General features: G+C 39.0%; 1 protein-coding gene and 1 long non-coding RNA gene across 3 annotated transcripts; both read left to right on the plus strand.

Annotated features, from left to right (window-relative positions):
- Positions 1–42: 42 nt before the first annotated feature.
- Rpl28 (ribosomal protein L28) lies at positions 43–1,001 on the plus strand. The gene is made up of 4 exons (XM_076313483.1): positions 43–98; positions 361–457; positions 564–806; positions 880–1,001. Exons 2-4 carry the CDS (start codon positions 371–373, stop codon positions 964–966), a joined length of 417 nt encoding a protein of 138 aa, XP_076169598.1. The 5' UTR covers positions 43–98; positions 361–370; the 3' UTR covers positions 967–1,001.
- LOC143148345 (uncharacterized) lies at positions 999–3,006 on the plus strand. 2 transcript variants are annotated; one of them, XR_012992466.1, is made up of 7 exons: positions 999–1,173; positions 1,245–1,304; positions 1,484–1,674; positions 1,967–2,012; positions 2,195–2,240; positions 2,652–2,687; positions 2,870–3,006. It is a non-coding gene; the product is annotated as an uncharacterized LOC143148345 (long non-coding RNA). The 2 variants fall into 2 exon arrangements; XR_012992465.1 differs by having other exon boundaries at positions 1,041–1,304.
- The last annotated feature ends 10,668 nt before the right edge of the window (positions 3,007–13,674 follow it).

The following is a 13,674-nucleotide window of genomic DNA, read 5'->3' on the forward strand; positions in this document are numbered from 1 at the left end:
CATATATTTTCTGTGGTTTAAATCTTGTATGTATGTAATTCATTTGTCTGCCATTTTGAGTGTTCCTTTCTTACTTCTTTCCGTTGATGGTGCACGTGGTGAGTTAGTTTCTGCTACTTATCTTATTTCTATATTATATTCTTCATTTTTTATATTTCGTATAATTATAAGTAATAACTATAAATAAATAATTTTGTCAAAATTCATAAAAGAATTTAATAATATTGTTTGAAAATGTTTTATTTTGCTCAATGAAATATATAGGTTAGTTTTGTAGTTGCCAAATTTTGTAGATACGCGTTAGCACAGATGAGACCTTTTCAATGAATAAAGTAATGTATGAATGAATAATTGTTTCAGACTATTCAAGATGTCGTCCCACTTGAATTGGATGATTATTCGCAATAACAATGCTTTTCTTATGAAAAGACGTAATATTAATAAACCATTCTCCACGGTATGTACCTTGTTTCGCAGATAGTATTTATAGATTTTGTGTTGCTTTATTTGGAATTAGTAAATTTAACAGTATTTATATATTGAAGAGCAATACAAAATTTCAGGAGCCAAATAATTTGACCAACCTTAGTAGCTATCGTTACTCTGGTTTAATTCATAGAAAAAGTGTCGGAGTTGTTGATACACCTGACAAAAAAGGATTTACAGTTGTTTACAAAAAAGCAAAATCAGTTAATAAACCTGCAAAAGCAACTGTTCGACGTATAATGAAAGCTGGAGCTCGTCGTTCTTTATATAAACTCAAAAGATTGCTTACAAAGAACAAATATCGTGTTGACCTGACTAAAGTAAATCAATTTATGAAGAATTAATAATTACTATTTTTCAAAAGGTTTTTATCATTAATTGTAATGTTTCTAGGTTGCTCTACGTCGTGCCAGTGCTGTATTGCGTTCCCAAAAGCCTTTACCTGCTAAGAAAACTCGTACAACCAAAAAGGCTGATTAATTTGTGTACATTAATAAACATACGTTTTAATGTAAGCTTATAAACACGATATGCTGCAAAGAAGACTTGTTTAGCTCTAATATATTGAAAAACAAGTTTAGAAATTTGAAAATAGTAGATGCGACATGTCTTCTTTGTAGTTATGTCCAGTATAATTATTTCAACAATACCATTATAAAAATAGATCATTATAAATACATATGAAAGGTGAGTTATTTGATGTATGCGTTCTTGTTTTAACACGTTTGGATTATTTTTATTTATTATTTTAATTACAGATTTAAAGAAACATCCAATGCGAAGTTCTTTTTCAACCCTCGCACTACTGAAGTATGGAGGTCTGTGCCAGAGCCACTTCTGACCCACACTGATATTTCACTCATATTTATTCACAGTTTTCACTCATACTCTTCACGCTCGATGCTATATTAACACAGTGATTCTCGCCGGAGTTCCTAGTAGATTTATAATCGTGGTTGGTGGTCCATGTTTTCTAGCATATTAATTTCGGTTTCAGAACCTTTTAGTCTGTAGCAGGTTTCATCAAAGAAATGTTTCGCCGGGAGAAATTACACATAGAGGAACACACACAACTGTTGCTGTTGCACAAGTGGTTCGTTGGTCACAGCGAGATTCGATCAGTGTGTGCGTATTCCGAGGCAGCGGGTGAAAAGTGTCTTCGGTACCGTATACGAAGGGTTAATGCAGGTGAATTGTATGAAATTATGTAATAAAACTTAATAACTATGTTTACTTTAGATCTATTCTATTAAGAATCTATTCATTATGTATTTGATGTTAACTCAAACTATTAGATTAATGATTACCATAATTATTTATTATTATTTATTATGCTATGATTTTTTATGATGAATTTTACAACCACCAAGATCTATGAACGCTGTGATTAGCCATAGTATTTGCTAACTGAAAGGAACTCTTACAAAAGATTATATAAAGGAACTGATACGTGATTGTTAATGAAATAAAATTGTTTCAGGCTCGTGTCCGTATTAATACTCTCAGGAAGGATATAACAAGAATGTGTGAGTACAGTTGTAGTCATATTTGTCTGTTTGCTTTTACTGATTTTTCTGATGAGATATTTAACCACCAAGATCTATGAACGCTGTGATTAGTCATAGTATTTGCTAACTGAAACGAACTTTTACGAAAGAGTATATAAAGGAACTGATACGTGATTGTTAATGAAATAAAACTGTTTCAGGCTCGTGTCCGTATGAATACTCTCAGGAAGAATATAACAAGAATGTGTGAGTACAGTTGTAGTCATATTTATCTGCTTTTTTTTTACTGATTCTTCTGATGAGATATTTAATCACCAAGATCTATGAACGCTGTGATTAGACATAGTATTTGCTAACTGAAACGAACTTTTACGAAAGAGTATATAAAGGAACTGATACGTGATTGTTAATGAAATAAAACTGTTTCAGGCTCGTGTCCGTATGAATACTCTCAGGAAGAATATAACAAGAATGTGTGAGTACAGTTGTAGTCATATTTGTCTGTTTGCTTTTACTGATTTTTCTGATGAGATATTTAACCACCAAGATCTATGAACGCTGTGATTAGTCATAGTATTTGCTAACTGAAACGAACTCTTACGAAAGACTATTTAAAGGAGATGACGTGCGATTATTAACGAAGAAAACTTCTTTCAGGTTTCTAGGTTATTGAGAGGGATTTCTTAAAAAAGTGTAAGTTTAGAAGCGATCACATTTGTTTGATGGACGTGCTTAATTGTTTTTATGATGAAATTTTTAATCGCCAAAATTTATGAATGCCATGATTTTAAATTTGCTACTACTGAGAATGACGCATTTAGTTTATAATTTAATTTAAAGGAGAATAGTATTTTAGAAATCTGTTAATGTTGCAGGTATTGATCTTCAAGGATTTTGGAATGTCATCGTATCAACATACTACCTGTTTGAATTTAAATAAACCTCAGTTATCTTCATTTCATGTAATAAATTATAATAAAACATTTCTTTTATATAAAAATATGAAAGTATTAACATATTCCTATTGTTGTTTCTCAATTGTAATTTAGTATAATGAATATAAGAAAACGTTCTTTGATTGTACGGTTAGTTGTGTAGTCGTGTCGTAGTTGTCCAAAAATTAATATTCATGATTATTATAGAGTAAATACTGCGGTAAAATACCCTTGATTGGTACCTTACATGTTACTTTCATGCCTTTCTAATTCGTTAATGTATGGCAATATGGCGAAACTATTCGTGTTTATGCTATTAAGTATTCGTTCGTAACTCAATAATACCTTTTAATATTTTACGACAGCAGAAGATTAAAAATATGACGAAACACGTTTACGAATTACTAATATCATTCGTGTCAGTTCTGTTCATATTTGTTGCCTCGCATCTTTCTAGAAGCGGTCAAGATTGAAACGCGTCGGAATGAAAATTGAAGACTCGTTCCAAACAAACATCTTTTACCTTTTCGGATTGTAGATTTGCGCAATTAGTGTGTACTGCTAGAGATTACACATTAATGTAATCGCGATCATCCTATCGTGCTTGTCAAACTCCTTGTTTCCCTAGAACCTATAATGGAATACCTACGCAGAAATTCGTCCTTGATATTCGGTGTTTGAACTTTCATTCGAAACCCTTCTTCCGTGGTTAATTATATCGTTTTATTTTTTTACTTATTTCCGTCGTACATAAATGTACCGTGTCTTTGAACCGATAGTGCGCGAAAACATGGTGGTGCGAGGAACGAGCGTTAATGTGCGTTCATACAAGTAACGAGGAGAAGTTCTCGGTGCTGAGCCCGATTCTACCGGTAGGTGTTGTCGCGAGTTTCAACACCTAAAAGTACTTCCATATTCATGTATACATGTATTTGTGTATACATTCTTTACTCACACCGAGGTTATTTCGATTTCACGTACAGCATTGCGACCTTGCCGTATACACGATGTTGTGCTCAAGGGTGAGCATGCCTTCCGGTCCTCCATAGAATTGCACATTTGGAAATTTCAGAGTATTCTCCGAGTATAGCATAGGGTGCAACGAGCGTTAACGAGATTATGGCACGCCTGCATTAGGTTAATACCCTTTTCGTAATTCCGGTCAGACACTCGTTTCGTCGTTGTAATTTGACGAAAGAAATATAACAGTTTCACGAAAAAGAAGAAAGTATAGAGTGCTACTAGTATTTAGATCGATCTTAGTTTTACGTTTAAATCTCGTAAGATGTTACAACGTGGGTTTACTTGCAGATGATGTGAAAAACGAATTGCTCGAAAAATAGTGCATTTCACTTTTTATTTGTTAATTTTGATTCTTGAATCGATGACATTCAGGCTACATCGATTACGTGTTTACCAGGGTACATATATATTTGCAAATTCAAATTAGTCGCGGACCATTCTAATTACGTTAATTGCCATAATTTCTCCCCGGAAATCCTCTCTCCATGATATACTACCGGTGGCTTTCCAGCCTCGGGTTAAACTCTACTTACCCGAGGCCTAAATATTTTTTCAAATTTGCAAACGAGTAATTCGAAGTAAGCATAGTTTTGCGAATGTTTTGAAAAATGTTTCTTTGCTCGGATGTCGACTTTCTTCTTTAAAGCTTGCAAAGATATCTTCTTTCCGTACTTATATTCGGAAAATGTAGATTATTTCCTTGTGTTTTCAATGTTCGTACAAATTCGTAAGTTCTTCGAGAAAGACGTCGAATGTTTCTTTTTCACCACGGGTTCGTATAATGTTTAGAAAAGACTCGCGATGTTCCGCATTTCTAATACTTATTCAATAACGGCTCAATGTTATTTATTTCGACGATATAAATATCACAATAGATTCTCATTGTACGATCATCGTTCTACCCACCAACTCCCTAGAACCAGGGAAGTTCCGATCGGAACCAGTGGTGCGTAAAATAGGACACGAATCGGCGCGGTGGCTATCTCTGTTAAAAGTCGTCGATTAGCATTTAAAGACTAAAATTTGTATATCGTTCTTACGAAAATATTTGTAACGCATCGATGCGATTTTTCTAACGAAAATAAGATCGCACGTGCCACTCGCATCGGAACGCGGACCGATCGGACGAGTTTCGCTATGTGTTGTTTTCGTTTGTTATTTATTCTTATTCGAAGAAAATGTGGTCCTTCTCTGTCGTAAACACTCGATAGCAGACACCAATGCAAACGCTTGTGCGGCATGGTCCTTAGAATGTACCTGTATACATAGACTTTTGGGCGCGAGAAGATGAGTGGTGTAAGCGTAGTTGAAAAGTGTGGCGCGATAGGTCGGACCAGGGGTTAGTTGCGACCAGAGTCGAGAGCAGAGAGCAGAGAGCAGAGAGCAGAGAGCACAGAGCAAAGACTCGTAGAGTGTAGAGCGAAAGAGTTTTTTAAAGAGTTGGTAGGCTTGCCGCATACTATCGACTTTCCGTCGAACGACAGTTCAGTCGATGTGGTAAAAGGTACGGATCTGTGTGGGAGCGCGTATATTCGTCGACTGCTCCTCGACTCCATAAAATAGTCGAAGTGGCATTTGACGGCTGAAAAATCGTGGACGGTGCTCGACTCCACTAACAATTTAGTCAGCGGGAAACCGATAGTATGCGATTGGCCTTGGAATTTGAGTTTAATTATTTAAATAATTACGTTCCTCGAAACTGTTCGTCCGCCATTCGAACATTACTCCACGGTAACGAACTTGGCAATTCCTTTCCCACTGTTGCTACATTTTTAAATAAACAAATTAAACGTAAATCAAACGAAAGAATTGCGAAACAATCTTCGGCAAGGTCCGAAGAAAAATATACGTACACGTATAGTATACACGTGTGCGTTTCAATTCGATCGGTGAACGCTAAAGACGTTCTATCCGAAATGTACGTATAATTGTATATCGAATCGCGAGCCAACTTAATTTTTTCAGTAGAATGCATACTTTGTTCGATTTCTATTATCCTTCGATCTTGTAATACGCAAATTCAGCAGAGCGATCACGTAGCGGCGAGGTTCAAAAGTTCGAAGGAGAGCGCCTCGCGTTCCTTTTCCTCGCCCCTAAGGAGAGTTTAACGAGATACCACTTTTCATAATTCGAGGAAGGAACTCCATCGTTTTTCCGGCGAGTGAGCGAGTCTCGATCGATTTTCTTAACCGTTTTTTCTCTCGTGCCTTGAAGCTGTTCTCGGCCGCAAAAGAAGGAAAATAAGGTTGCAATGACAGAAGGTTTCACAGTGGGGCAGACGCTGCTGCCTGCCTGCCTGCCTGCCTGCCTGCCTGCCTGCCTGCCACGAACACTTCCTCCAGTCTTCTACCCATGTATAGGGTGATTCTGAAATAGTTGGGTAAACTTTCGAAGCGTGTTCTGTTCGTTTCAAGCCGCGATTCTACGCGTTGAACGATCGCTTTTCAACGCAGAGGCGGTGCACGGTTTAAATACGAACTAACCGACCGATGCCGCAACAGACATTTTTAACGTTTAAACGTTCAGTTTATTGGACAAGGAAAGTCTCATCGGTTTTAATTCGACGATAAGCCACAACGAATGTTCTTTTACTAGACGAGATTTTCGAATCGAGCCACGTTCCTACACGTTCAACGTACATATGTACATATGTATGTACCCGAAGCGCTTAAAGAGATGGAGAGAATTCTTGTCTAGATAAAAATGTCGAACAACGAACGAAAGACAAAGAAATAGCTCTCGATACGTTATCGGGTCAATGGACAATTATATTTCACGTTACAGGAATATACGAGTATTCGAAATAAATGTTACAAACGAATAATTGTACAGAGTTCTTATTCGAATCTCTCGGTACTTTCCCTCTTGACAGCGATTGTCGATACATCGAGCCTTAGAACTGGCTTCTAATGTTCAGCCAGCTGTTTCAGAATCACCTTATATAACGAACGAGAGCGACAAAACGATGAAAAGAACCAAGGAGAGAGAACGATAGAGACGCAAGCCTTTGTCCGAAGTGAAAGAAAGTGTGAAGATAGGTGAAAGAGAAGGAGAAAAGACGACGAACAGAGATACGAGGGGTAGGGTGGGGGCGGAAAAGTGGTAGAGACAAAGCGAAGGAGATAGAGTCGGAGGAAGGAAGGAAGGAAGGAAGGAAGGAAGGAAAGGGTGGAAGAGGATAGAAAGAGAGAAAGAGAGAAAGAGAGAAAGAGAGAAAGAGAGAAAGAGAGAAAGCGCGACGGGGGGTTAGGCGGTCCTCTCGTAGACACGGAAAAAAGAAAAGATTCATGAATAATGCAGGAGTGAAAGCCGGCTGAAACAATTGCTGGGCGTCGCCCTACTCCTGAAATTACATCATCAGATTTTCCGCGAAATTAAAACATTATATATTCCACGCTCAGTTCCCTCGGTACGGCCACTCGTCTTCATCCCTCGGACATTATGCTTCTGGAGTCCGTCCTCCTGCGAGCGGACAAAAATCGCCGATTATGCGTTCACGCGATGAGACTGCAGTATTACCTACCCGAGCGCTTCAAATGTGCTTTAAAAAGGGTCAATGTTCTGGTCCAATTCCGCTGAATACGTAAATTGGAACGCTCTGCTTGCTATCGTATTAGGTTTGCGCGCACGAAATGCCGGTTTTTCGGTTAAACTTTATAGGCATGTAACTTTTTTTTTGTTTCGAAACTTCATATATTTAATGGAAATAGCTCTGAGCGTGATTTTTTACATTTTGCTCGGCGATGAACCGACTCTGTTGTTCCAGTTTCACGAAAATCGAAAGTTTTAGGTAGGGGTTAAAATTCTGTAGTTACTCCCGAATCGGGGTGTCTTTAATTAACGAGAGTTTTGCCTTTAATAGAAATTTTTAGACCTCGGAAACGAAACCGTGGATAACGGGGATGTACCGGGGATATTATGTATCGAGTGAGCGAAGAACTCGTTATTGGATCGGTTACCTCGATAATCGCGCGAATCTCGATGCTTGCGAGCAATTTTACTAGTAGCCACCTTTTAACCTAGCTGGCTATTCAACTATCGGCAATTGTATTTAGAAATTAGCTGGAACGTTCGATGGAACACCGATCGGTAAAGAATTGTTCATTTTTGCGGCAAATGATTAAAAACTAACACTTTTACGTTGTTTCCAGGCCAAAGAAACAAAGCCAATTGTAGCGTAAAATTGATTTCACGAGCCGAGGCTTTAAAATGCTGAATCGTAATATCTATGCAAAGGTTCTATCGCACTTTGGACGCGCAGGGCCTCGAACTCCAATTTACGGTCGATCGCGTTTATTTCGGACCTGATATCGATGGTCTTCGAACAAACGTTAAAAATTTACGATCCCGGCGCTTCGAGCACGAGAATTCTATTTGAAGTCGGGAGCTCGATAGTAGGAAAAAAACCCACCATGAAATCTACCGGCTCGGGATTCATAGTGTTTTCCTTTCGCGAAGCTGAAAGCTTTTCAAGAAAGCGGCAACGACCACGGAAAGCGATCCGCACTTTAAACAGGATCTCATCGGACCGTTGACCGAGACATTTTTCAACGTTATCGATAAGTTCGTTACCGGTTACCGTGAACGTTACGTTTGCAAATTAACGCAACGCGATCCTCAAAATGTACCTACTCTTGATCCGTTTCAGATCATCGTATTTATCAAGTATAGTATATCAACTGATCGATTATATGGACATTTTACAAGTAGAACACGTCGAATTCAAGATATTCAAAGTTACCACAGATTGTTATCATTTCATCGTTTCGGGTACGAAATCCTTCAGTTTTCCTCGATTCGCGATGATTTCGCGATTAATACATGTATACGCAATAGAGTTCGTTACGAGGTACGTTTCGCGTCAATGATCTCACCGAGCGATCGATTAAAATATGTGTACGTAGATGTCACTCATAAGTGAATAACGCGCAGTCGAACAGACATCTTTTCATTGCGCCATGTGCAAAAAAGTCAACGATCCGATCGTTCGTTAGCGTTCAATTTCAAAATGATCCGCTGGCACCTGATACGTACAGAGACAGAACTGCTTTCATAGGCGCAAATGCTGATCGATTGTTCATAATTAATGGCGCGCTTGACTAATCCCTGTAATCGTACCATTATCGTCGACTATTAATGCACTGTACCAAACCACAACCGGTATTATGCTTCGATAACAATGCAGATATTACAATAATAAATTCGTTGTCTATCTATTTTGCGATTGCTCGTGCGTGCCGAATGTTCGAGGAGAGTTAAGCCGCGCGTTGCTACAGATCGAAAGTGCCCACGACCACGCGTTTTCTATCTTTCGAACCGAAAGATATGCCGAAACGATGTAAAAGGGGCGGATAGGGCCTGCCTGGCACGTTCGACGAAAGAGGAAGCGACATTCGATACTTTCTTCTGCTCCGAGTACAATGGGATCGATCGTACGTACATCGATCGGAAGTTTAACGTAACGGTTGAGCGAAATTCGCAAAAGTATCGATCGAGATCGATGCGCCAAGAAACACGAGAGAACAAGCGCGCCGTACCAGTGTACTAGTATTTCAAGTATCTAAGACCAAGACTAAGACGATAGGCCAAATGCCAAGAAACAATGCACCGATATTCTTATCGTCGTTGTTTTTTAAAACAAACCTTGATAAATATTTAAATGATCGTTTCAGCTTTTTCACTGTTTTTCTACCGACCGGACACAGGAGTTGAAACGTTCGAACGTAGCGCAAAAAAAGAAAAATGAGTTAATTACGATGATTGTACAGTATCGGGATTTTTTTTAACGGTCGGTTGTTTGGCGTCGCGTCGCGTCGCGTCGCGTCGCGTCGCGTCGCTTTGCCGAGAAATTGCGATTGATTTTCAAATAACGCATTGATTCTCGCCAGTCGAAGGTCAAGTTTTTCGCACGCGCTGACAACGTGTATTTACGCGATACATTTCTCGCCCAAAGATCGAAAATTGGAACCGCCGCTTATCTTCGATCGACCACTCGAGGAAAGAAGTGAATGCAATAAATCGCATCGAGAACGAGCGAGACCGAACGCGAATCGGTCTGTTAACGCCAACGACTCTAAACAGGCTCGTTTGGAACAGTTTCGATTACGATTTATTCGAACAAAATTCGAGGTTATTTTTACCGATACGGTGTCACTACGGAGTTCAGTCAACCGGTAATTTATTTCTCAACCATCGGCTGTTTTCATCTACGGATCGCTCGAGCTGAAAGAAAAAAGAAAAGTACGCACGTAAAGAGTAGCGGGAGGACGATCGGGTTGCTTCGATTACGTGCTAATATTCTATTTTTACGCGTGGAAATTACTACGCTAGGCGACATCGACGAGTACTGCTAAATCTCTGCTCTGTCCCAGTCTATGACCCTTGGTCGGTGCCTCAATGGTGTTGATTGCTTATCTGAATATGCATAATCGTGGCGATAATGACAGTGCTCGACCAAACTTCGGATGCGTCGCGCATATGTAACTAGAGAGTAGTTCCCTTATGCCGTATCCACCGGATCCGATCGTGGACAATGAAACGATTCCGGCATTGCTGGCGGCTGTTACGGGCCGTTTAATCCTTCCAAATACTATATAAATCTAGATACTCGGTGTCATTTACTTTCGTTTCGGTTCCTTTTTCTCTTCGTCTCGGATCAACGAAGAATAGGTAACGATCTTTCTCTGCGTCGTGTTGTTGCTACTAGCGATAGCGTCTTCCTATAACGTAGCGATAATAATTATTAAATATATACCAAATGGTAAGTGTGACAATCGAAGCTCTCGAAGAAAATAAAAATCAGCTCGATCGATCGAAATTACCATTTTTATAATGGTAAATAATTTCCAGCGAACAAAGGGATTTTTGACATTTTCGATGTTTCGAAATATAAAAAAAGCTCGCAGCAGGATTTCTCGAAGTTGTCGGAATAAAGCGTGGCTCGAACGCGTTATTGTTAGGAGAAAGATGTTTGGCTGTTTGGATAAAAAGGCCTAGGTGAACGGAGCCAAATTTTCTTTGGACGAAAATTTTCTCTTCGTGACATTTTAAATTGTAAAAGATTGTGCCTTAGAAAGGCCCCGAGCTTGGAGCGGAATTCTCCCGCAAGACTCAAGTGGAAATCTACGATGCCAGAATTCTAGATTTCGAGCACCAATTTCACTCGCAATTTTACGGAGACGGAATCTATAAGATCCTCATTTTAAGTGGAATCCTTATACAGCACGAGATGTAACATCGGAGTCGGGAAAAGAATATTACCGGTTACAACCTAGAGATCTCCGTTCTAGACTTTAAGTAGAATTCTTATCTATAAGTTGCTACCCTCAGTGATTTAATAGGATAGTTCCCGGAGTGAAAGAAGTTTGAATTTGCGAAACGTGAATTTTCCTAAGAATCGAAGATATTATAATTCGCGAGGCGCGTTACATTTAATATTGGCATTTTGACAATATTCGTGCAACACTTTCTTATTATGTATCGTCAAACATTGGATCGTACATGTATCGTCCAATTGTAATTTAAATTACTTTCCCGACCAGCATCTGTAATTTCCGGTCGACCGGTTTCTCGTTCGACGATGAAAAATCTTTTCTAAGTAATATTAGCTCTCGGGAGTGGCAACAATTTTTGTCTCTCCGCCGCGATTTCGACAGCGATATATTCGTTACGAAGGAATTAAAAGTTTTCGGAGTAATTTCGCTTAAATCTCTCGGGGGCGAGCTAGCATCGAATGTCTCGGGTGCCGGGGGCAGAAGGCAGAAGTTGGTGTGTGCTGGTGCACACACGGCCATAAATTCCAGGAAATAGTTTGCGTACCATCATCGTGTAAATAACGTTACTGGGCACAGAGAACAAGCGTTATTTAAATACTCGTATTATCTTCTTTCATTGCAGGTACACGCTCGGTAAAGATTTTTTCGTGTCACGCGAAAGCGAAGTCGAAGAATTTAATTCGAATTTTCGAAGCATCACCGAATTTATGCGTTATTAAAATATTCGAAAACACGATTCTCGACGAAATCGTTGGAGTTGCATGTAATTTCTATTTTCAAAAAACTTTCGATTTCTGTTTCAATCTTTCTCGAATTGGTTCTATTTAAATTTAATCTTGTAAAAATGGTTTTCTATTCAAACTTTGAGTTTCAAACGATTTTTCGATTCAATTTATTCGGTGTACTATACTATATTCTGAAACTCGATATCGAATAGTTTTCACCTTTGACCGTTTCAAATCGTTACCCCGCGTTATACGATCTTGGCGGTGTTCTCGTAGAAACGGGGGAGTGAAATCATTGCCGCAAATTAATGCACAGCAATTGACAGATCATCGATTAGCCGATTGCGCCTCGATATGGCTCGTTAAGTATTTATGTATACGGAAAAAATTTCTGCGAATTTCGATCGATACTCAACGATACGATCAAAGAGAAATTAAACGAGGAGAATTTAAAGGGAAATTAATCGGTGGTGGGACAATAGGATCCGATTCGAAGACCTTGTCGCGTGAATACTTTTGCATTCAAAAGATGGTAACCAATTGAATTTCTGTTAGGACAAGCCCTAGGTAGATGTCGTGGAATCGTTTGGACGGGCATCCTTGTGAGCGAAGTTGTAATAAATTCAAAGCGAACGAGGACACGACACCGAGCACCGTCGCGATTTTACATGGAATATTCCACGTACAAATTCAGAGCGGCGCGTTCAGGCAACCTTAATACGTAAACGCGCGTATAAAACAAAATGTAAAAGCAACCGTTGCAACGAACGTGTTGGTTCGGTGTGTTACTTCGTCGCTCGCCAAATGCTGGACAATGAAAAATGTTTCTTCGACGTTACTTTGCTTCAATTATTTTCACCAGTGTGCCACGATGGGCAGATCGTTTGTTCTAAGGTCGTACTTTTCGAGATTCGAATGTCATTCCTGCGTCTCAGGGACAGACACCGGCAATTTTCGAACTACGTTCGGTAATTGACTCTTTCTCCGATCAAAGTTTTCGTATCTATTTAAGCTTCTTTGACTTTCTTCCATCGTGGAAATGTCAAATTATATAAGATTTTCATAAGAAGGATTCGTAAACGGTCCCGAACGTTGAATCGCCTAATGTTTTATAATTGCTGTTGAAACCGACCAATGAATATCCTTTTTGCGCCGACCGTTGTTGGACCTTTGGACGACTGGCATCAATCTCGGCTATTTACGAGGCACGTGTTCCCAAAATTGTGTGCCTTCCTCTTAAAATCTCTGTCCGTTTTAAAACGCAGGGAAAAGTAAAGAAAACATTTAAATGGTCGAAATGAACTCCTAGAAACGATATTTAAACATTTATGAAATAGAATTCGTAATTAATTATTCACGGAAATAATGATCTTCAAACGTAATTGATGCGGGAATAAGATTTATCGCTATCCGCGCGAGAATAATTAACTATCCGCCGATGTTATTAAGACGAGCGCGAAGAAAGGATTTAAAGGACAGATTCTGATCTTCGATCGTTAAATGCAGCGGCGACAGCTTTGATATACTTTATATTTATTTCTTTAATGTCGAAACAACGAATCGTATCGTTTTACTTTTCAAGCGCCGAACAAGCATTTTCTGTTCGTCATTATTCATATTGTACATGTATTCGTAACCATATCGTAGGCCCAAATACGAACGAATCAATTTAATAAGCCAGTAATTCGTTAAATTTCTGCAGGAATACATCTGTATTTCGTAA

This window comes from Ptiloglossa arizonensis, chromosome 6 (genome assembly GCF_051014685.1).
Source record: "Ptiloglossa arizonensis isolate GNS036 chromosome 6, iyPtiAriz1_principal, whole genome shotgun sequence".
Lineage (NCBI taxonomy): Eukaryota > Metazoa > Arthropoda > Insecta > Hymenoptera > Colletidae > Ptiloglossa > Ptiloglossa arizonensis.